Source organism: Gadus macrocephalus, chromosome 13 (genome assembly GCF_031168955.1).
Source record: "Gadus macrocephalus chromosome 13, ASM3116895v1".
Classification (NCBI taxonomy): Eukaryota; Metazoa; Chordata; class Actinopteri; order Gadiformes; family Gadidae; genus Gadus; species Gadus macrocephalus.
The window spans coordinates 5,522,664-5,546,969 of NC_082394.1; the positions used below are offsets into that span (position 1 = coordinate 5,522,664).

General features: G+C 48.7%; 1 protein-coding gene across 1 annotated transcript in view; it reads right to left on the reverse strand.

Moving 5' to 3' along the window:
• Window positions 1-1,581: 1,581 nt before the first annotated feature.
• Window positions 1,582-24,306, reverse strand: part of LOC132470179 (guanine nucleotide-binding protein G(i) subunit alpha-2) — a 38,184-nt gene continuing 15,459 nt past the window's right edge. Inside the window, exons 2-9 of the mRNA XM_060068526.1 lie at window positions 11,731-11,773; window positions 8,113-8,254; window positions 7,433-7,593; window positions 6,479-6,607; window positions 5,470-5,599; window positions 4,529-4,682; window positions 3,641-3,832; window positions 1,582-2,583 (exon numbers count right to left, since the gene is read on the reverse strand). Of these exons, the coding sequence (XP_059924509.1) occupies window positions 3,642-3,832; window positions 4,529-4,682; window positions 5,470-5,599; window positions 6,479-6,607; window positions 7,433-7,593; window positions 8,113-8,254; window positions 11,731-11,773 (950 nt within the window). The 3' untranslated portion in view covers window positions 1,582-2,583; window position 3,641. The remainder of the gene's footprint in view (window positions 2,584-3,640; window positions 3,833-4,528; window positions 4,683-5,469; window positions 5,600-6,478; window positions 6,608-7,432; window positions 7,594-8,112; window positions 8,255-11,730; window positions 11,774-24,306) is intronic.

Consider the following 24,306-nt stretch of genomic DNA (forward strand, 5'->3'; position numbering starts at 1 on the left):
ATATATACATAGGCCTACCTTATAGTCAACCATACACATGACATAACCCATTAAATACGGTAGACCTATGATTTCTAGATGTCATGGCAACGTCCACTCGCGACACTGGACTTGCGAGGCATCGACGCAGACTTTCATTTCTTCTTTGCCACTGATTAGCTATTGATACCATACCATGATAGATAGACTGTATAATATATAAATACCCTGTGAATTGCATAGGGATCGATGTGAGCTCATGAATATTCATGCGCAAAGGCAAACTGATTGGCTGTAGTCGTGTTCTGAGACACGGCAGCGAACCGGCAACTTTCAGAAATAGAAGAGACAAGTATCGTAAACGAAGTGCCGGTTTGGGGACGGTTCCGTGCCGTGCCGGTGCCGTATCCAGTGGAATAGCCTACGTTCACTTGAATGGTTTCTATTATATTCGGCGAGCGATTCGCTGCCGTGCCGCTTCCGTGCCGATTCCAGTGGAAATTGGCCTTGAGATATCATCTTTCTCATGCTTGGACAAACCAGTAGACAGACCCTGATTCTGCTCATAAAATAGCTTTTACTTTGACTACTGATGACTGGAAAATCTGTCGTCTTCACAGCGCCCTCTGGTGGGTGGTTCAGAGAATGCACATCACAGAGGATGTGGCCCTCAGACAACGCAACAGTGGCTGTGTACAAAATATCTTCTTTATACCGTATTATGCGTCGAAACACAACGTTTTTGATTTTCTTCAATTCAATCTTAATGTTGACATTTGGCCTCATCATTCTGATACCAGTTAAACCATAAACACTGGTATCATCAGCATATTCTGATACACTGATGTGTTAAATCGAGTGTCCATCACTGTCGTCTTGGTAACCTTGACTGTTCCTCAACCATCTGAACCTCCCCGCAGGCTTCTGTCACTCTCAGGAGTTTGGAAGTGTCGCTGGATCTACTACATCATGTAGTCATGAATTATCGTTCATTCACCGTGTGTGTGTGTTTTAGCCAGTGTTACCTCTCAAAGCACGTGGACCAGGGCGAATCTGTAACCCTACAATGAGAAATGTATTTTACGAGATACAGAGACTCACAAAACAAAATACCTGCTAGTGGGCGCTATATTCTTACTGTACCAACATACCCGCTAAGGGGTGCTATAGTCCTGCAGTAGGCCTATCGATATTTCCACTAGGGGCGCTATAGTCCTCCAGTTCCACCATACCGGCTAGGGGGCGCTATAGTCCTCCAGTACCACCATATACGCTAGGGGGCGCTATAGTCATGCATTACCAGCATACCCGCTAGGTGACGCCACATACGCCTACCCAACAACGTCTTCCCTCCGTCGGAGCAGGGGGATAAAGATCCAAGACGAATTGTTGGAAGGTCAGACCCTTTTTAACATCAATTATTCATGTTTCAGATATATTAAAAGAAGGGAAAGGTTACAGTATATCACGTGACCACGGTCTTCATCATTATAAACATGAGCTTTTTTATCGTAATCCACACATTTCAAATGAATACAATGAAACCTAGTTTGTGTTAAATGATTATTTTAACACACGCAAGAAAAACAGAACATACAAGAGTTAGGTGAACTCTACTTTATTTAAATTAAATCATTTTAATATTTACCAAAAACACTAAACCCATTCGTCATAATTCGACCTCATTAATATAGGCTATGCTAAGGTGTTGGGAGGATGGAAATGGAAGAAGGATTTTAGGCAGTTTATGCAGGAATGAAGAAAGCATATGTAGGAATGGTTGTAAACTGAAGTAAAGGCACATAGAGCCACGGACAGGGGGACAGAGAGAGAGAGAGAGAGAGAGAGAGAGAGAGAGAGAGAGAGGGAGAGGGAGAGAGAGAGAGAGAGAGAGAGAGACCACGGTCATTGAGCCACAGACAGAGCGAGAGAGAGAGTCACCACGGTCATAGAGTCATAGAGTCACACAGGGACAGACAGAGTCACAGACTACAGATATCAGTTTGATTTTTTACCGTTTCCTCTCGTTGAAGCAACTTTTTAATCACTTTTTACTTGTTTATTTTTTTTTTCATATTTTTGACATTTTTATGTATTTTTGTAGGAATGTTAAGATAATTTGTGCAGAAGACAGATACTCTATTTGCATGTTGAATCATGCACAACAATATCCGGTTGGGCTATGAATGACAAAGTATGTAAACAATATTAAAAAAAGCACTTTCCGATAATATTCCATGTCCATGCCTGTGCATCCGTTTTAAAAATAAGTTTTATGCGATTAAAAGTTTAATAATTTGCACATCAGATTTTTTCTAAAGTAAAACAAATGCATTTATATAAAACAGTTTTCCTGTGCCTCAACTAGTAATTGAAAATAAAAAAGGGAGGGAAGAAAACAGCTAAAATACAAAAACAAAATCTTGATTCGAGGTCAAGGCCCAGAGCTAACATACGAGCGAATGGATCAGCCATCGATCTGAAGTCTTGTTTTGTTTCCTTTCAGTCTTTCAGGCGTCTTTACAAAAAGCAGATCAAAGCAGAGATTGTGGTTTGATAGTGCAGTCATTCATGTGTTCATCTCGTCACCGGAGCCTCACGGACCTAACAGAAGAGAGACACCTAGAACCATGACTTCAGAGGAGAGACAGATTCCACCATCACTTTAGAGAAAAGATACATACACAGGGTATCTGCAGGTTTCAGCAAGTCAAATCTAAGACTTTTTAAGACCTTTTTAATTCCACCTTGAATGAAATTGAAGACCTAAAACACGCAATGGTGGGGGTTGGCAACAGACGCAAGCCAACTTCGGAAACGGACGTCTTCCAGCCAACTGTCCTTGAATTTGCACCTAACCATTGTTGCAGACTAACTAGCCAGCATGCAGATAATCGTTTATATATGCAGCTAGCAAGAAAGAAGCCACAGTTACAGTATTTAAGACCAGCATATGACATTTGTAACGAATTAAGACTTTTTAAGGCCTTAAATTTAGAAACATGAATTTAAGACTTTTTAAGACTTGTTAAGGATGCGCGGACACCCTGATACAACCATGAGGAGAGACATATTCAACCATCACTTCAGAGCAGAGACACATGCAACCATCACTTCACCAGCTCAGTCACCACGGTCACAGAGCCACACAGGGACACACAGTCACAGACTACAGCTATCAGTCTGATTTTTTACCGTTTCCTCTCGTTGAAGCAACTTTTTAATCACATTTTACTTGTTAATTTTTTTGAAATTTTTATGTATTTTTGTAGGAATGTTCAGATAATTTGTGCAGAAGACAGATACTTGACTGGTCATAAATAAATAATAAAGTAACAATAAAATCATTCACTGAGAGAAGCTTTAGAAGAGGATTTGAATAAACGTATTTCTGCGATGGACAGGCTAAACGATTTGGATTTGAAACCTTTACAGACACTTCTTCTAATAACATTTGTCTTTGGACAGGATGTTTGGGTTTGAGTTACCTCCAGGAAGGACTACCATTGCTGGCCCAGTTGTATTGGACGTCAGCCAATGAGAGCTTACTGATCCCTGCTTCAAGACCAACCAGTCAAACCCCTCACGTATGTCGTCGTTTGAAAGAACGTCACACCTTAACCCTCACTCTAACCCTATAGATTGAGGGTTAGTCACTCACCTCAGAAGAGGCCGCAGTCCTTGAGGTTGTTCTTGATGATGACATCGGTGACGGCGTCAAACACAAACTGCACGTTCTTGGTGTCGGTGGCACAGGTGAAGTGGGAGTAGATCTCCTTGGTGTCCTTCTTCTTGTTCAGGTCCTCGAACTTGGTCTGGATGTAGGCCTGCGCCTCCTCGTACTTGTTGGGGCCTGGAGGGTATGGGATGGGAGGAGATCTGAGAAGGGGCTTCAAACCATCGGACTGCACGGTCAGGACTCTCCAATGGAGACACATTGGAGAGTCCCTAAGGTGAAAACAACGTAGCTAACGAGGTCCGGGGCGAACCAAAGGGTTAGAGAAACAAGGGGTGAGTAGGTCTACCGCTATACTATGGGGCTAGGAGGAGGGTGGGTAGGCCTACCGCTGAATTATAGAGTAGGAGGGTGAGTAGGCCTAACGCTGTACTACAGGGTGATAGAGGGTGAGTAGGCCTACCGCTGAATTATAGAGTAGGAGGGTGAGTAGGCCTAACGCTGTACTACAGGGTGATAGAGGGTGAGTAGGCCTACAGCTGTACTACAGGGTGATAGAGGGTGAGTAGGCCTAACGCTGTACTACAGGGTGATAGAGGGTGAGTAGGCCTACAGCTGTACTACAGGGTAAGAGGGTGAGTAGGCCTATCGCTGTACTACAGGGTGATAGAGGGTGAGTAGGCCTATAGCTGTACTACAGGGTAGGAGGGTTTGTAGGCCTATCGCTGTACTACAGGGTGATAGATGGTGAGTAGGCCTACAGCTGTACTACAGGGTAGGAGGGTGAGTAGGCCTATCGCTGTACTACAGGGTGATAGAGGGTGAGTAGGCCTACAGCTGTACTACAGGGTGATAGATGGTGAGTAGACCTACCGCTGTACTCGGGGAAGCAGATGGTGAGCGGGCTGTGGGCGATCTTCTCCTCAAACAGGTCCTTCTTGTTGAGGAACAGGATGATGGAGGTCTCCGTGAACCACTTGTTGTTGCAGATGGAGTCGAACAGCTTCATGCTCTCGTGCATCCGGTTCTGGAGGCCAGGGAACACGTAATGCAGAGGTTAGAACCAAGAACAGAGGGGGAATGAACCCCGGGCCATCACCAAGGCAATGGGAGGGCACGACACACACACACACACACACACCCACACACACACACACACCCACACACATACAAACATATATATATATATATATAGATATACAATACCGTTCAAAAGTTTGGGTCACTTGGAAATGTTCTTATTTTTTAAGTTTTTCTCAATGAAGATGAAATTAAATCAATCAGAAATACAGTCTAGACATTTTTTTATTTGGTAAATGACTATTCTAGCTGGAAACAGGTGATTTTTAATGGAATATCGACATAGGTGGACAGAGGCCCATTTCCAGCCACAATCACTCCTGAGTTCTAATGGTACACTATTTAGCTAATCATGTTAGAAGGCTAATTGATGATTAGAAAACCCTTGTGCAATTATGTTAGCACAGCGGAAAGTTATCAACGTGAGTTTTCATGGACAACATTAAATTGTCTGGGTGACCCCAAACTTTGATAAAATTAGCGCGATAATAACACATTAACGCAATATATTTTTTTCCTCATTTGACAGCCCTAGTATGTACTGTATATATATATATGAATGTATATGCATATATATATATGAATGTATATATATATATATATATATATATATATATATATATATATATATATATATATATATATATATATATATATATATATATATATATAAGTATGTGTATGCATAATATATGTATGTTAATATCCATAGAGACATGATCCTGGGGCCTCACCATCTCCTCGTCCTCCGCCAGCACCAGGTCGTACGCGCTCATGGCCACGCAGAAGATGATGGCGGTCACGCCCTCGAAGCAGTGGATCCACTTCTTCCTCTCCGACCGCTGGCCTCCCACGTCAAACATCCTGCACACAGCAGGCAGCGGGACGCTCAGTGAGGAAGCACCCGGGGGCCAACAGCCACGGGACTGACTGGCCGCCTGGCCGCCTGGCTGCCTGACTGACTGTTACTACGGGTGTTACCACCGGTTGCTGTGGTAAAAGCGTGAAGGCTTGTCCATGAGTATTCATGAAGACAGAGAGATGTTCAAGGCTAGAGGATGTGAGCCAGATGAAGGAAGCCTTTTAGACCATCCCCCTCCAAGCTGATGTGATCAGTCCTCTCATTCTCAGAAGCCTGTTGATGGTTCAATGATTCAACTTAATGGAGGAAAGAAGAGCTTCCCCGTATTGACATGGGCATGCGGTCGTCCTGGTGTTAGCGTCACAGTGTCTCATTAGGACTCTCTGTCCTGGTGCTAGCATCACAGTGTCTCATTAGGACTCTCTGTCCTGGTGTAAGCATCACAGTGTCTCATTAGGACTCTCTGTCCTGTTGTGAGCATCATAGTGTCTTACTAGGACTCTCTGTCCTGGTGCTAGCATCACAGTGTCTCACTAGGACTCTCTGTCCTGTTGTAAGCATCACAGTGTCTTACTAGGACTCTCTGTCCTGGTGTAAGCATCACAGTGTCTCACTAGGACTATCTGTCCTGTTGTAAGCATCACAGTGTCTTACTAGGACTCTCTGTCCTGGTGTAAGTATCACAGTGTCTCACTAGGACTCTCTGTCCTAAACAGTGCCTCACTAAGACTCTCTGACACTCGTATCATGAGAGGAGGCATCAATATCCTCACGTTCATGACAGAAGCAAATCAATAAGAACCAAAGCACCAGAAGAGGCAGAGAACAGCCTTCTGATTCCCTGAAGGACCGTAAGAGAGTGGGGGGGGATGAGGACTCACTTGAAGTGCAGGTCCTTGAAGGTAAAGTGTGTCTCCACGATGCCAGTGGTCTTCACCCGGGTCCTTAGCACGTCCTGCTGGGTGGGGATGTAGTCCCCCTTACCTATTCTCTCCAGGTCGTTCAGGTAGCTGTCCGGACACACACACACACACGCACATGCACACGCACACGCACACACACACACACACACACACACAAACACACAGACACACACACTTAACTATCAGGGTTACCATCAGGTGCATATGTAGTGCATACAGGTCGATAAGGTCATGAAGGAGGTAGCTGTAGAGGTGTTGGATCCACCTGGACCCCCCTGGAACCCCCTGGACCCACCTGGACCCCCCTGGACCAGGTTCTGATCCACCACCTCTACAGCGACCTGCAGTCCTCCCCAAACAACATGTTCCTAACCCTGAGGGAGCCAGCCTCCAGGTCTCCCCCAGGTCGGGACCAGACCGGAGGCGAGGCTGGACCAGAGACTGGGGGAGGTGGGGGACAGAGGGGGAGGGGGGGGGACAGAGGCGGGGGGGGCGGACAGAGGGGGAGGTGAGGGGAGGGACAGAGGGGGGAGGTGGGGGACAGAGGGGGAGGGGGGGGACAGAGGCGGGGGGGGGCGGACAGAGGGGGGAGGTGAGGGGAGGGACAGAGGGGGGAGGTGGGGGACAGAGGGGGGAGGTGAGGGGAGGGACAGAGGGGGGAGGTGGGGGACAGAGGGGGAGGGGGGGGACAGAGGCGGGGGGGGCGGACAGAGGGGGGAGGTGAGGGGAGGGACAGAGGGGGAGGTGAGGGGGGTTGGGGGGAACAGAGGGGGACAGAGGGGGGAGGTGGGGGACAGAGGGGGGAGGTGGGGGACAGAGGGGGGAGGTGGGCCGGAGGTGGGGGAACGGATAGGGAGGTGGGGGACAGAGGGGGAGGTGGGGGACAGAGGGGGAGGTGAGGGGGAGACTCACTAGGCGGCGGAGTCGTTGAGCTGGTACTCGCGGGCGCGGGTGAAGCAGCCCTGCACGCCCCCGTCGGCCCACAGCCGCTGGATGACGTGGGAGAGCTCCTCCGGGAGGAGCCCCTGCTCCTCTGCCCCCGAGGAGAGGGAGAAGAGCTGCCGGGCGTCGTCCTACACACACACACACACACACACACACACACACACACACACACTCTGAGGTTAGGGCTAATGTGGGGGTCACCTTGGTATGATGAATGATGTGATATGAGGTTGAGTTTGGGCCTCAGCAAACTCCTCCTGGGGTCCCATGATGTCTTCCATATGGATTAAGGTTTGATTTGATGAAAAACACCAATCTAATCTAAATCCTCTATGGTCTGTGTGTGTGCTTTATGCGTCAGGTCTGTGTGTGTGTGTGTGTGCATCAGATGTGCGTATGTGCATGAGGTCTGTGTGTATGTGTGCATCAAGTGTCTATCAGGTGTATGTGTGTATTTCAGGTGTGTGTGTGTGTGTGTGTGTATCAGGTGTGTGTGCGTGTGTATCATTTGTGCATGCGTGTGCATCAGGTCTGTGTGTTTGTGCGTATCTGGTCTCTGTGTGTGTGTGTATCTGTGTGTGCATATCAGGTGTGTGTGTGTGTGTGTGCGTCAGGTCTGTCTGCCTGTGTGCGTGTGTGTTACCCACCACCCTGGCCTCGTCCTCGTAGCTGATCTTCAGGTTGCCCATGGCCTTGATGATGGCCATGATGGACTGGATGGTGTTGCTGTAGACCACCGCGCGGTACTGCTTGCACTCGTCTTCTGAGTAGCCGTCTTCATGGATGATCCTGAGAGGGAAACCGGTTCATTAGAGACGTGATCTGAGAGAGGATCTCTCAGATGGAGGCACACTGGAACACTACTTCACTGGATGGAGATTCTTGTTCTTTATGAAGCTTTTAGACCTCCTTCTTTGCAGAATGATATATAAAACATTCGTAATTTATACCGATCCATTCATGGCTCCTCATTAGCATATACTGCATGGATTGCATCACATAACAACATGTCTCCGAGTGAATGGACAGTCAAACAGACAGACAGGCTTTAGAGCCTAAAGAGATGAAGAGCGATTGATTGTGGAGAGTGGAGAGCGGTCTTACTGAACCCTCCAGCCTCTCTGGGAATAAGAGGAGAGCGGATTAAACCGACACAACCCTTCTGTAGTCCAGGGGAACCGTTAATCTCACATCACATCAGGCTCTTGGTGGACTGACTCAAGATAAGCTCCGGGATTGGACTGCTAACGGGAAACCAAACACCAGCAGGCTGAGGTGCATGATGGTTCACGGAGCGATTAAGCTATTGATTGAAATGCATGGCAAAGGCATTTCTAATGACTGGAAGCATTATGCTCATTCATTTATGCATACATGCCGACTCTGCTCTCCCATTACCGGCCAACAAAGCATGCTTCTGGATTTATGGAAGAAGCCTTGTTGTTGTCCAACAAAATAGTATAATACAGTTGGAGTTGCAATGAGAGTAGTATTGACCTCCAGGATTGTCCTAATGGTGTTTCTATGTAGCTCTTCCCTGTTGAAATGCCTGCTGCGTTGGATTCTCTTCAGTTGGATGTCAAATGAGTTGAAAACACAGCCAGCCACAGGGTTCTGCCCAGCGAGCTGGCAGAGGCCATATGAATATTTCATTCTTCTCCCTCTGCCTGGATTTGAAATATTACTTCCAAGTCCACTTTCTGCCAGAAGGGATTCTACTCAGCGAATCACAAAGAGGGCCAAGATGGGATTGAACGCTAGCACATTGTTGTAGCTATGTGTGTGTGTGTGTGTGTGTGTGTGTGTGTGTGTGTGTGTGTGTGTGTGTGTGTGTGTGTGTGTGTGTGTGTGTGTGTGTGTGTGTGTGTGTGTGTGTGTGTGTGTTTTACAGTTTATTTGGAATTATATTAGAGTCTTGATCTGGTGATTTGTGCTGTGGCTTTGAGCTGAGCTGTGCTCTGCAAAGACGTCAGAACCAGCAGTCTGTTACCTTATCTAGTCTGTTAGGGCTTGGTCAAACCACACTCAATTAAACAAAAGAAGCCCTGAAAGACCCTGGTCTCTCCGTCTGCAGTACATTCCCCCTGGTCCGGTGCGGTGGTATTTCATGAAACCACAACCCCTGAACCCCAGAGTCCCCGGCACAGCCGCACTAGAGAATCCTCTCCCTCTGCTGAGAGAGGATGAACCGATCCACAGTAATGGCGGCACTCTTCAACAGACCCCCTGGGGTTCTCCCTCTGGCGTACAGAGGAGAGCTTCATCCAGGACTTCTGACCAGACGCTGTAGGACAGGTGATCAGTGAACTCCTTCATCAGGAGGGGGCTAGGGCCCACCAATCAGGACACTCACTAACTATGCCCCTCAAGACATGTTCTCTACAGTATAATATTGAAATTCAAATGTTCTCTACATTATAATATGGTAATTCAAATGTTCCAACTGTATAATATGGTAAATCAAATGTTCTCTACATTATAATATGGTAAATCAAATGTTCTCTACTGTATAATACGGTAATTCAAATTTTCTCTGATCTAAAATATGGTAAATCAAATGTTCGCTACAGTATAATATGGTAATTCAAATGTTCTCTACTGTATTATAGGGTAAATCCAAGGTTCTCTTAAGTATAATATGATAATTCAAATGTTCTCTACTGTATAATATGGTAAAACAAAGAGCCTCTATTCTCTTCAGTATAATATGGTAAATCAAATGTTGTCTTCAGGTAAGTCCAACAGCGTGTTGGTTCTACAGTGTAATGGGGTAACTCAGATAGCCTTTATTCAGAGAAGACCCGGGGCCTAGTAGCACTGAATTCGTTATCTGGCCAAGGAGTATCCAATGGCCTTAAAGGGGTTCAATACAGTGAGAGAGTGAAGCAGAGAGCCAGAGGGACTCTCCATGCTCTCAGGCTTGATTGGACACTAATCCTACTGGGAGTGGTACTCACTAAAGCCAACATCAACACGCTCCACCCCTCAGACCTCTACTCCCTTATTTAGGGTCAAACCTGACCCTAACACTTGGAGCCCTCATTGTAACAATATACAAGAACGCTTCTGCTGTCAACAATCCTTCCTGAAGATTTCAACTGCATGAAATGAAGATAAGATTGTCATACTGAAACTATGTTTCAGCATAACATACTGAAACTATGTTTCAGTATGACAACCCAGATCAAACCCTCCCCTCCAGCCCAGACCGTTTGATGCCTCCTCCTGGAAAGGCCCTCTGGGCACTAGAGGCCCAGGCTTCATGTGAGAACCTCTGGGCACTAGAGGCCCTCTGTTTGAGGCCCTCTGGGTATTAGATGCCCAGGCTTCATGTAAGGCCCTCCGGGCACTAGAGGCCCTCTGTGCACTAGAGGCCCAGGCTTCATGTGAGAACCTCTGGGCACTAGAGGCCCTCTGTGTGAGGCCCACTGGATACTAGAGGCCCAGGCTTCATGTGAGGCCCTCTGAGTGAGGCCCTCTGTGCACTAGAGGACCTCTGGACACTAGAGGCACATGTTGGTACTGCACTCGGACTGCCTATAGTACATATTAGTACTGCACTAGGAATACCTATAGTACATGTTAGTACTGCACTAGGAATACCTATAGTACATGTTAGTACTGCACTAGGAATTCCTATAGTACATGTTAGTACTGCACTAGGAATACCTATAGTACATGTTAGTACTGCACTAGGAATTCCTATAGTACATGTTAGTACTGCACTAGGAATACTTATAGAACATGTTCGTACTGTATAAGAACTACACATAGTACATGTTAGAAGGACTGTATTAGGACTACCTATAGTTGTTGATACTGCACTAGGAATACCTATAGTTCATGTTAGTGTTAGTCTAGGACTCCCCATAGCAAATTTTAGTGCTGCAATAGGAGTACCCATACTTCATGTTGGTGGACTGCACCAACTGTCCTGTGCTCAATAAAGGATATTTAGTGGGTATTGAACACTAACACAGCCATCTCATCCATGGCCGACGCTGAGCCAAGTGCCGCGTTAGTTTCCATCTTCCGTCGTCAAGCGGAGAGCGAATGATGAAATCTCCCGTGAATTGTGTTGGCAGGAACATTTGCGCCGTGTTGCTATATGGTACTGGTTTACCAGGCAGGAAGGAACGATGACACACACACACACACACACACACACACACACACACACACACACACACACACACACACACACACACACACACACACACACACACACACACACACACACACACACACGCTGCGGCGTTACTCACTTCATCTGCTTCACAATGGTGCTCTTCCCTGACTCGCCAGCGCCTGCAGAGGAGGGAAAAACAGGTTAAAAATACACTCCCGTTGGCTGAGGAACGTAAACATCTCAAACATCTGGAGGCTTCAGCTACCGCCCCCCTCCCCGCCCCCCCCCCTCTCGCCTCAGCTGTCTGTCCCGTTTCCTTACTGACCTCCCTCCCTCCCTCCCTCCCTCACCCGCTCCCTGCCTCCCTCCCCCTCCTCCATCTGCTGCTGATGTAATCTCTAGCCCAGTGCTCCTCCAGGCTGGTTTCACTGCGTCATGCACCCTCTCCCTTTTTTCCGATATGCATAATGTCACAGCGGTACCAGTGCAGCCCCCCCCCCGCAAGAGTATCAATAAATAAACAGAACAGCCCCCCCCCCCCCCCCTCAGAGAAGAAAGACACACACACACACACACACACACACACACACCAGGGTAGGGCTATGGAGAATACAACCCTAACTACTGTGGCCTGCTCCTCAACGGTTTACCCCATAATGACCCTATAACGAGTCTTTAACGACCCCATACTGACCCTAAAATGACCCCAGGCCTACCCTATACTGACTTCATACTGACCCTATACTGACCCCATGCTGACCCCACGCTGACCCCGCTCAGGGTACAGGAGTTTAGCGTGGTTGAAGGCGTTCTACAGAACACCCTGCCTTGGCACATCCAGCGCGGTGCTTCTCCATTCCCCGTTCAATGATTCACCTTTTTCTGGTCTGACGTCACCCATGCTGTGTCTAATCTGTGGTTACAGTGCAGCTCCGCGCTGACGACAGAATCCACGCTGACCGTACACACACACACACACACACACACACACACACACACACACACACACACACACACACACACACACACACACACACACACACACACACACACACACACACACACACACACACACACCGCGAGCCAAACACTTTACTGCTTTAAATCAGGTGGCTTACGCAGCTGGTATTTAATATTTGGCAATGGTGTTTTGTGCCCACCAACACACCCACACACATGCAGAACCTCATTTATGATTGGCTTGTGTGAAACAAAAGGAACTGAAGCCAAGAGAAGAGAAAGCAGGGAGAGAAGGGAATAGAGGGCCCAGTCCCATTTCTGTCCTTTTAACAAGAATACTTGCTTTGACTGCCCTTAGCTGCAAGCCAGCTACCGAGCGGTCAAGGGAAGATTTTAAGGGAAAAACAGGGCTCCCCCTTTCTCCTTAAATTATCGGGACATTCTACTCCTTTGCGGGAATGCGCCAAATCCAGGGTTAGGGTTCAAATCTAGGGGAAGGGGGAGAATTGGAACAAGGCCGAAGTCTCTCTTGTAAACACTCCTTAAGAAACAGCCCTGAAACGTCCTCAACAACAAGGGGTCCCTGGTCCCTAGCAAGGGGCCCACAGCCTGGGTGCCTGCAGTCAGACTGAACGGTAACAATGTGTTAATATCACCCCGGTAACAGAGCGTTGGTAACGTCCCCCCCCCCGGTTACCACAGCATCACGGATCAGAAGAGTAATGTCGGGAACGCCAGGCGGGGGACTAATGCCCTCTGAGACTCTCCATCACCCACCGGTTTAAAGGCATTCACCCACACACACACACACACACACACACACACACACACACACACACACACACACACACACACACACACACACACACACACACACACACACACACACACACACACACACACACACACACACACACACACAGCGTGTGATCCAGCTAATTGAAGACAAGCAGAGTAAATGCATCCCTTGGGGTCCTGTAATAAAGGGCTGTGTTGTTGCCCCCGGCAGCAGAGCTCCTGTTGCTCTACCAGGGGAGCTGAACTGCTCCACAGGAGGGCACCTGGTTCAGCTGTGGGGCTCAGAGGAGAGCAATTAGGAAGATTTGTTTAGTATCAACATCACCACGCCCGTCCCTCTTGGAATAACAGAGGAGATACAATTTGCCCATCAGGCGGCCCGGGGGGAATGAACCGCCGGGGATCTGTTCAGTGAGCAGACAGCAGCCTGCGGGTTACAGGTGAGCAGAGTCAGTGTTCTGTTCAGTGAGCAGACAGTAATGGTTAGGGTATCTAGCTATTTACTATTATCAATCTGTGCTTAACCAGTTACCCTAACCAGGGAGGGGGATCTGACCCTGAAGCCATCCATCCAAACCCTAACCCTAACCAGGGAGGGGATCTGACCATAGAGCCATCCATAATAACCCTCACCAGGGAGGGGATCTGACCATAGAGCCATCCATAATAACCCCAACCGGGGAGGGGATTTGACCCCAGAGCCATCCGTCATAACACTAATCAGCAAGGAGATGTTTTGTATGCTGCACATTTTTTTAGCATAGCCTTAATGTGCATTTTTTGATGATATTTACGTGACTTACTCAGCCTTTAGCTCCATGTTTCGGAGCATAGCCTTGTCAGAGAAGCATTGAGAATAAAGTGAATCTTGATGAGTGGTACCTTCGGTTCACTCCCTGGCCAGCGGCTGCCTGCTCAGACTAATGAGTGCTTTAAGTAATGAGACTTCAGCGTTCTCTTCCTTTCTTCAGAAAACGGGCCAGGCTCCCTCGCAGGATCCCGGGCCCTGGCAGCCATCTTGCTAATAGTATGTTATTCACTGGAGATCAGCTGGCGGCCATTTCACGACCTGTAGTGCTGGGCTGTGATTCATGTTGTCCTCACCTCCCCGCAGTGGCACTGTGACCACAGCTACACATCTCAACAGGAAGACGGGGGAGAAGAAAGGCCATTTTGCAGACTTAACCATACTCATATATGATGAATCCTACTTATATTGAGGAGATAGATTTATTGATCAGAATATGATCAATCCTTTTCATATTGAGGAGATTGATTTATGGATCAGATGAATATGATAAATCCTGCTAATTTGAGGAGATAGATTGATTGATCAGAATGATGAATCCTGCTCATATTGAGGAGATAGATCAATGGATCAGAATGATGAATCCTGTTCATATTAAGTAGAAAGCCCTTCAGGCAGACCGTCTATTGTTGGCCAACCGATCAGCCGAATGACGGTTAGGTAGGTGAGCGGCGTCGCCTCCTCGTGGCTCCCTCTAGTCTGCCCGTACCGGATCAGGACCATTGAAACACCCCGCTCTCTCTGCCATGCAGCTGGCCGGCGGGGCGTGGGGGGAGAATGGTGTGTGTGTTTTTGACTAAGTGTTTTTCATTCTGGCCCGGTCTGAGAGTGAGGGAGCCACAAAGACCCCAGTGTGCAGCCCCCCCGAACCCCCAGCCCCCCCACGGACACAGGCCCACCACTGTTTACCCTTCAGCCTGCTCCAAGACAACACCGGACCCCCCGGCCTCACAGCCTCCACAAGATGTAGAGGCTGTGAGGCCCGCTGCTCTAGACCACTGAGCATGGAGCGGTGGTGCTGGAGACAGGTAGGGGCTGGAGACAGGTACGGGCGAGACACAGGTACGGGCTGGAGACAGGTACGGGCTGGAGACAGGTACGGGCTGGAGACAGGTACGGGCGAGACACAGGTACGGGCTGGAGACAGGTACGGGCTGGAGACAGGTACGGGCTGGAGACAGGTACGGGCGAGACACAGGTACGGGCTGGAGACAGGTACGGGCGAGACACAGGTACGGGCTGGAGACAGGTACGGGCTGGAGACAGGTACGGGCTGGAGAGAAGTACGGGCGTGACTCAGGTACGGGCTGGAGAGAGGTACGGGCGTGACACAGGTACGGGCGGGAGAGAGGTACGGGCGTGACACAGGTACGGGCTGGGGACAGGTACGGGCTGGAGAGAAGTACGGGCTGGAGACAGGTGTGGGCGGTGGGCTGGCGTATCCTCCTTCAGAGTAGGAGGATTCGTTAAGCAGCTCGAAAAGGAAGTTCAGATAAGAAGCTCTGAGGAGTCGTAATGTCAGAAAGAGGATCAGTCCAGCTTTAAGTTCCCTTCACATATCAAGTGGACTTTCCCTGCCAGCCTTCAGTTCTATAAAAACAGCCTTTTCAGAAAATGCATATTTGGCAGCCACTTCAATGTGATGCTACTTCTGAAAGGGTTCTTGGCTAAACTTGACATGTTCATGTCCAAGCTGCTTAGTTCTGCTCATTCTGCACGCCAGTTAGCAAGCCAACAACCACTATATCAACCACTATCATTCAGAAAGGGCGACACAGAGGCACGCTCCACACATCTTAAGAACGATCCAATGAAGAGGTTGTAAAACAACCTCTTGCTGTTAAGCCCACTTTTGACCTCTGTGAAGGCGCGCACCTTGTGTGAAGCTAGTTGTCATGGAAGCGGGACGTTGAACGACGTTGAAAGACGGCGCTCCTATCAGATGGAGATAAAAAACGAAAGCCGAGAGCAGGGAGCAGAACGGCGGGGGGGGCTGGGAGTCCAGCTGTCAGTACACATCATGTGCTGCTCTACATATATGCTGCGGTTCTCCTACATAGTACATGTTCACTGGAGCAAACACATTCAACTCAAGCTCACCCAGTGGAGCGCTCTTACAGCGATACAATAACCGACGTTTGTTCCTCCATAAAAAATGCATCATTCCCATAAGACCATGATGGGTGTATTCCAACCAACATTTGTAAACCTTGAATATATCTCCACATCCATAAGCGGCGACCGTATCGAAGCTAAGAGGACTTCAGGGAGGGTATTAAAAGCATAAAACTCAAACACCGATATCACGTAAAGATGAAAGTACACGCTCATTCTAAAAGTATTCGCCAAGAGGCATCCTTGTACTGTATGTGTTCATAGAAGGCCAGCTGACAAACCTCTAGCAGTACCTGCTCCTACCACAGCTCTACTCTGATCAACTAAATACTAAAGGCCCCCCCCCTCAGACAGACCCCTTGGGGCCCCTCCCTCAGGGGACAGACCCCCTGTGTCTCCAAGGTCAGCCAGGTGATGAGGCCTGAGAGGGCGAGGGGGCAGGTGTGGAGGAAGAGATGAACAGAGAAGGTCAGCAGGGTAGAGAAGGACAGCATCAACACACACGCTCACACACTCACGAACGACACGGTCCAGATCAATACCTGCCGATGGGGGATAGATCGGACCGTTTAGCAGCTCAACCATCTCAGCCTATTGGAAACATCACTTCACTGGTCCATCTTTGCACTCCGGCAGGTAGAAAGTGGCAGGCTCCTTTTGGACATTGCACACCAATAAGCTCTTATTCCCATTAGCTTTCTCCATTGAGATCATCATCAAAGTTTTCCTCCACACTCCTCCTCCTCCTGCTTATCGCTCCTCCTCCTCCTCCTCCTCCTCCTCCTCCTCCTACCCCCCCTACTTCTCCAACTCCTGCTCCTCCTACTGCTACTGCTCCCCCTCCTACTGCTTCTCCTACTGCTGCTGCTACTGCTCCTTGTAAGACACATGGGCCACCTCCTTGTGAGACACACATAGACCATAAAACACACACACACACACACACACACACACACACACACACACACACACACACACACACACACACACACACACACACACACACACACACACACACACACACACACACACACACACACACACACACCTTGTTTTAAGTAATTAGGAAACATTGAGGGTCTCTAATTGGCCGATGGAAGCAGCTTGTACCCCCCCCCCCCCGACCCCTCCAGCCCCCTGCAGAGAGGAGGGGTGTTACTGTGGACCCCCGCGGGGCACAACAACCCCAGGTCAGAGACACATGTCAACCACACCAAAATAAGATCAGGTCATAATAGCACAGTGACCTTGATTAAAGGATTTCTGTCGGAAGTCGAATCAAACGCAGAAGACAAAGAAAGGGTGGAGCAACACTATGGTGGTAGCAACTAGCATTCCCCCATGCTACTATCCGCCAAGTAGCCCCATGCTACTACCCACCAAGTAGCCCCATGCTACTATCCGCCAAGTAGCCCCATGCTACCATCCGCCAAGTAGCCCCATGCTACTACCCGCCAAGTAGCCCCATGCTACTATCCGCCAAGTAGCCCCATGCTACTATCCGCCAAGTAGCCCCATGCAACTATCCGCCAAGTAGCCCCATGCTACTACCCACCAAGTAGCCCCATGCTACTACCCACCAAGTAGCCCCATGCTACTACCCACCAAGTAGCCCCATGCTACTCTCCATTAAGTAGCCCCATGCTACCATCCACCAAGTAGCACCATGCTACTTCCTCCAAGTAGCCCAATGCTACTCTCCATTAAGTAGCCCCATGCTACCATCCACCAAGTAGCACCATGCTACTACCCACCAAGTAGCCCCATGCTACTCTCCATTAAGTAGCCCCATGCTACCATCCACCAAGTAGCACCATGCTACTTCCTCCAAGTAGCCCAATGCTACTATCCACCAAGTAGCACCAAGTAGGAAGGAACTGTGGCCCCTCGGTAGGAGCCTTTGTGGGAGGTGTTAAGAGGGGATACAGGGATACGAAGGTGGGGAAGGTTGATTGCAGCCTGTTAATCGTAGGAGACAGGAGTGAGGGACGACCGGGAGGAAGGGGAGGAGGGTGTGAAGAACACGCTGGTGTTAGGAGACCCTGAGGCCGACAGGGAGGAGTGTGACAGTGAAAGAAAGAGAGAAACTATTAAGAGACTGTGAGGCAACAGGAGGACAGCAGACGGTGAGAGGACAGAACACAGTGTGGAGACCAGGAGGTACCAGGAGGAACCAGAGACCAGGAGGAACCAGAGACCAGGAGGAACCAGAGACCAGGAGGTACCAGAGACCAGGAGGAACCAGAGACCAGGAGGTACCAGAGACCAGGAGGAACCAGAGGAGAGCAGGAGGTACCAGAGACCAGGAGGTACCAGAGACCAGGAGGGACCAAAGACCAGGAGGAACCAGAGGAGAGCAGGAGGGACCAGAGGAGAGCAGGAGATAGCAGAGGAGGTACCACACACACAAACACAAACACACACACACACACACACACACACAACAGATGGAATGGATCCATAATTGATGCTAATAAGATGCGAGAGGGTCAAACACAAGCAAGCCCACGCGTGTACAGTATGTGTATGTGTATGTGGGAAGCAATGGCTAGAATCAGCTTCCATATTCCCATTTGCTCTATTATCTAAAGTGCCCACACATGCATGTTTCTGATAGAATCAGGCCTAGCACAGCACACCAGCGATATTATCTTTAAATACCAGAGACCCAACACCTCATAAGAACTCGTTTTCCAACAATTCACAGTTGAAATCACTTTGTGTTGATTCAAAAGCCTCTCCATGGGAACCCTTCATCACCATGACCAGTGGTGCCGTTAGCAATAATTGACGGTATATAAATATCCCTTCAGTAGGTCATCAGATGAGTCATCCTGACATCTTTTGTGTTTACATAAGATGCCTTATGTGTTTACATAGGTTCTGGTTTTCAACAGGTTCTCCACAGGTTCTCAACAGGATATCCAACAGGTTCTCCCCAGGTTCTCTAACATGTTCTCCACAGGTTCTCCAACAAGTACTCCAACAGGTTCTCCACAGGTTCTCCAACAGGTTCTCAACATGTTCTCAACAGATTCTACTTCTCCTACAGGTTCTCCAACAGGGACCTTGCTCTGTGTTAGTCTCCATTGCAATGGACCTGAGGAAGGCTTTTGGCGAGAAATCAAGGTTCTGTTCGGGGGCTAGGGCCCATTGACAGGTTGAAGGGGATAGCCTCACATGGAGGGTAGAACTAGCATCAGATCCAGCATGAGAATGGGTCCCTGGGACACAGCAGAGATGGTAGTCAGGGGTCAAAGGTCAGGCTGATTTACTATTTGTTTGCGTTAAGACAGAAACTGCAAACCAAAGTCATCTTCCAGTAAATGGAAGGAAGCGAGCAAGCCAGTGTTGAGGGGACATCCCCCGGCCAGCCATGGTTCCTGCATGACGTCTCCTGCTGCGCTGATTGTTTGAGCCAGGAAGCCCCACCAAACACTCAGAATAAGCTTTGTCTGCTTCTGGTCTCACACGTTACTATCAGAGCTCCGATCTCAGTCCTGGAGCTAAATGATCCACGGGGGCACCTAGCGGTCGGCCCAACCCGCCCCCTGGAAGGAGACGTTGTCAAATATGGTTTAAACTAAGGCCGTGGATTAATGGATTCGTTTTTCTGAGAAAATTAATATTTCAGTGCACAGTACGCTCAGCTAGCATATAAAAGAGTAGGAATGGGCTCTTTCCCTTCTGCTCCATGCGTAAGGTCAGCACCATCAGGTGCTCGCCAGAGAAACGACCTCCCAGTCTTCTGAAGCATGAGCACACACACACGTGCACACACAGAGAGCCCCCAGCGTGCGGGATAATGATGTTTTACTGAAGGGTCATCCATCACAGAGCTGCTCGGAGGCTGCCTGCTCCCAGCTCTGCTGTCAGACACCGTCCCGCCCGTCTGCCTTGAAGTCTGCAGTAGAGACCACGCGACGGCCAGCCGATGTCTGATGGTCAATGTCACCCACCTCATAGGGCCAGGGACTACGGCGATGCCCCATTGGTCACTGTCAAACAACCAGGATGCGTTTGTGACATTGACCAATGGCCTGTGCCCATGGGCTGGCCCTGAAGGAGGGGGCGTGGCTACACAAGATGATGACGTGCTGACAGGCTGAGAGACGAGAAGGACCTCGAGGATAATGAAGAGTCTGGGCCCCGGGGTTATTTCTGGATGGACATGGTGCCTGGCCACGCTGGACGCTTTGAAGTGGAACACGGCACCCCACCTGACAGGAAGCAGGAATACGGCAACCCACCTGACAGGAAGTAGGAATACGGCGGCCCGCACGCTGGACAGAAGCCTTGGAGGGCCACATGGATGGAGAAGAGGTGGGTTCATGTTTACCACAGAAGGAAATACTAGTGCTGTCCGCTAATGAGAAGTCAATAGCAAGCATCTAGCGTTGAGGGCTAAGTAAATATTTAACTAGGGGTGTCTGCAACTCGGAGAAACAATTGTACCAAATTAAGATGTTCTGGTCATAAAGATCCTAAACATTACAGAAAGATCAGAACCAGAATCCAACATGATTGACATTGATTCTTTAAGCAGAGACTTTCTTCCTATGCTACTCACAAGTAAGGCTGGGAGAGTTATAGGATGCGATACAGCCATTGCAGGAATCCACATTGAACAATTACTCACACAAGTGTCAAAAGAATGCAGAGAGCAACATTGGGTCAACGTTACATTACAGCTTAGAGTTAAGGTCACCTTCAAAGCTCTCGGCTTAGTGTGGGGACATAATTATGATGCAATAATGAGATGGAGGCATGAAGACTGCTGAGTTTAGCATCCGCTAACAACAGGTGCCCTTAGGAGCAGCTGTCCTGAAGGCTCCAGACAAGAGTTCAGAGTAGAACTCCAGTAGATAGCAGTGAGGGGTAATCAATCAATCAATCCAACCTGGACAGGATCAAAGGAGCTGGAGCAAGGGTTTCCCCGGTGTTGAGATGATCGACTCAGCAGTCCCACGAGGTCTTCAGTAGGTCTCGTTGGGAGTTGTTTTCCTTCAACTAGGCGAGATGCCGGTGAAGACCTCTGTATAGAGGGCTATAGCTGGGCTCCCAGGGGGAAAGCAGGAGCCTCATCAAGCAGTGGACTAACCCTATGGCTGGGTTATGTCTCAGTGAGGTGTGCACAGAGCGATGGAGAATCAGATGGAAGGGAAGTGTACAGTAGCAGACGAATAAAAGGAGCAGAATGAGGTTGTGATCCGCAGGACGATTTATCCCTCAGACAAATCACTATTGTAAGTCCTGTCCGCCAAAAAGGCACAGGAAATGAACAGGGGTGAGATGAAGTTTCGTCAGCACAACCCTTTTCCTTTTCCAGTGTTTGCTTTACAAACACCTTTCACTGAATCCAGATCACTGCTGGAGGAAAGACTCCTCCATCAATGATCTGGATTCAGTGAAGACCACTCAGAGAAAAGCAACGTGTCACCCATGTAAGACAAAGATGTATGGGTTTATGTGTACAGTCAATAAGAAAGGTAGATAATAAGGAAGGAGGTTCTCAACCTCATGTGGTCAGCTGGGATCAGCAGCACAATACTTCAGTACCTAATACAATATAAAGCAGCTTGGCAGACCGTTGCATCACCTGGGATCACAGTTCATGTCCTGATAACGATAACATGTAGACAAACGTATTTGCATCCCTCAGGTGAACCTTCATAAGCCACGTTTGTCCAATGCCTCAAAACCTCAGAACTCAAAATCAACTCCGTCTGACATATCTCATCATGGCATGCGTCCTGATTTCCACCTCCTGGTTTCCGTGGTTACCGTCACTCTGAGCGGGGGCCTGTCGCTGGCACTTCCTCTGCGTCAGGAACCGGAGAGGACACGAGCGCAGTGGGGAGCTCGCTCGCTCGCTCGCTAACCCCCCCCCCCCCCCCCCTAGCAGGCGGTCCACAGGCTGGCTCCCCCCAGCAGGGGGTCCACAGGCCGGCTTCACAGACCCAGGGCCACCGGGGCAAAGCCCATCACAGTCATCCAGAAAACGTAAGACATTGTCATTGAACGAGGGAGAGGCGCTCTGTGACAGCAGACAACCATGGAAAAATACTCAAGATACAATGGATACTAAGGATGGAAGAAATATACAAATCAAATAATCAAGGACCAAATTAACACCTGCCACAAGCCAATGGCGGTGGATTTGACAGGTAAAACTTCAGGTAAAATTCAGGGCCAAGTAAACAATAACTTTGTAGATTTTCCCCTCTGGCAGGTCAAAAGACAAATATGTAAAAGTTAATATTGAACTCTGAGGGAAAACACGTAGAACTTGAATGATCACCTGTGTGTGTGTGTGCATGTGTGTGAGACTCTACAGGAATACAGAAAAAGTTTCCACTGCCACTCCGACAGAGAGGCCTTTGTGCGTGGACATTATGTCCGCCTAAGTCTGGTTGCAGCTTTGTATGGCCTGCTTTGCTTTTGTTCACGTCCACTTCCTTTTAGCGCTCTCTCTTTCTCTCTCTCTCGGCGAGAGCGAGACATCATGCCAACCAGGGACAGACCGTATAGTGTTGCTGGCAGAATCCTTGCACTGGTCAATACATCAGCATCTCTTCAATAACTAATTGCCAAATCATGTAGGTGGACTGCTAAAGAAATAAGGCCGACCTAGGGGTATAAACATAATGCGATGGCGTACACAAACTCCTTTCACTCAGGTGGGGCCGTTTGTAGTGCCACAACAGAAGTGTTTGCTTTGGAAACACAGTGTGGTCCAGCGATAAACGCCATGGTAACCAGAGCTGAATGCCACGTGGGCCGCTCCTCTAGTTAACCAATCAGAGTTCAACAGAGGCAGTCATCACATGCTGGGGAACAGAGGAAGGAGGATTCATTCATTTACAATATTACGCTGAGCCAAGGGGCCGCAGCTGACTCCACACAGACCTCGTCTCCATGACAACAGGCCTGATGAGGAGCTGGTTAGCGATAAGGAGTGTTGACCGACGGCTGGTCAAGCATAAGGGTGCAGTAGGGAGGGCTGCCCCAGATTAAGGGAGGAGGATGTACACTCATATCCAGCCCATAGGGTCGTCCGGAGTTTCACGAGGAAGGCCATGGCTGAAGCACAATGCTGAGGGGAAGGGGACGCCAGGAGGGAGAAAAACACTGAACACCCTCCTCCCTCCCGCCCCCGTCAACAGGAAGCTGAGAGCTGAAGTTCCTCTTTGTCTGCCAAGTCGAGACACAAAGACCGCCCCCCTTCATTAAAACAAGCTTTAATTAACGATACCCATGGAGTAAAGCTCCAAAGTATCCCCATCACAATATGGAAGTATATATATATGACATTATGTATACATTTTTAATCAATGAATGAAGCTCCAAAGTGAGCATGTTTCTGTCCAGGCTTTATCCAGTAAAGACTTGGCACAACAGCTCAATCGCACAAATATGGATATTAAAAGTAAAAAATAAAAAATGAATGGAGATAATGAAAACAAAAGTGTGCCTATGATTAGGCCTGTGGCTGACACATTAAAGGCTGTGTAGAATTGAATGATGGCCAATTCAACCTCAGCACTTTCATTGTTCAACTACAACCCAAGGTCAGCTTGATAAAGAGGAACTTCAGAAGGTTTGTCATTCTTCACCCTGCAGAGCGATGGAGGATTTAGCAACTCCGAGATTAATTTAAGTCGAGTCATAAACAATCTTCAATGGCGGCTACCTTTTAATTTAACCTTGTCCTTTCAGTTCAACCTGTTGAAGCAGACAGTGTGTTCGTGTGTGGGTGTGTGTGTGTGTCTAAAACACCCAAGCACGCCGCCTAGACCAGTACTTTAATGTCACCATAAACAAGCCATTCCCAAACAGCCACGCTGCCCTCTTTCATTCCTTTCATGTGAAGGTCAGAGCTGGAGATCCTCTGTGGTCTGAAGTCAGGTCCATCACCCAATCACCAGCACCGACACCGCTGTACCGCCCTGGCCTTCCTGTCCACAGGTGGGGTGAAGGTAAACCCGATAGGGAGGGAGACCAAATAACTTCATTAGTGAGCTAACCGAG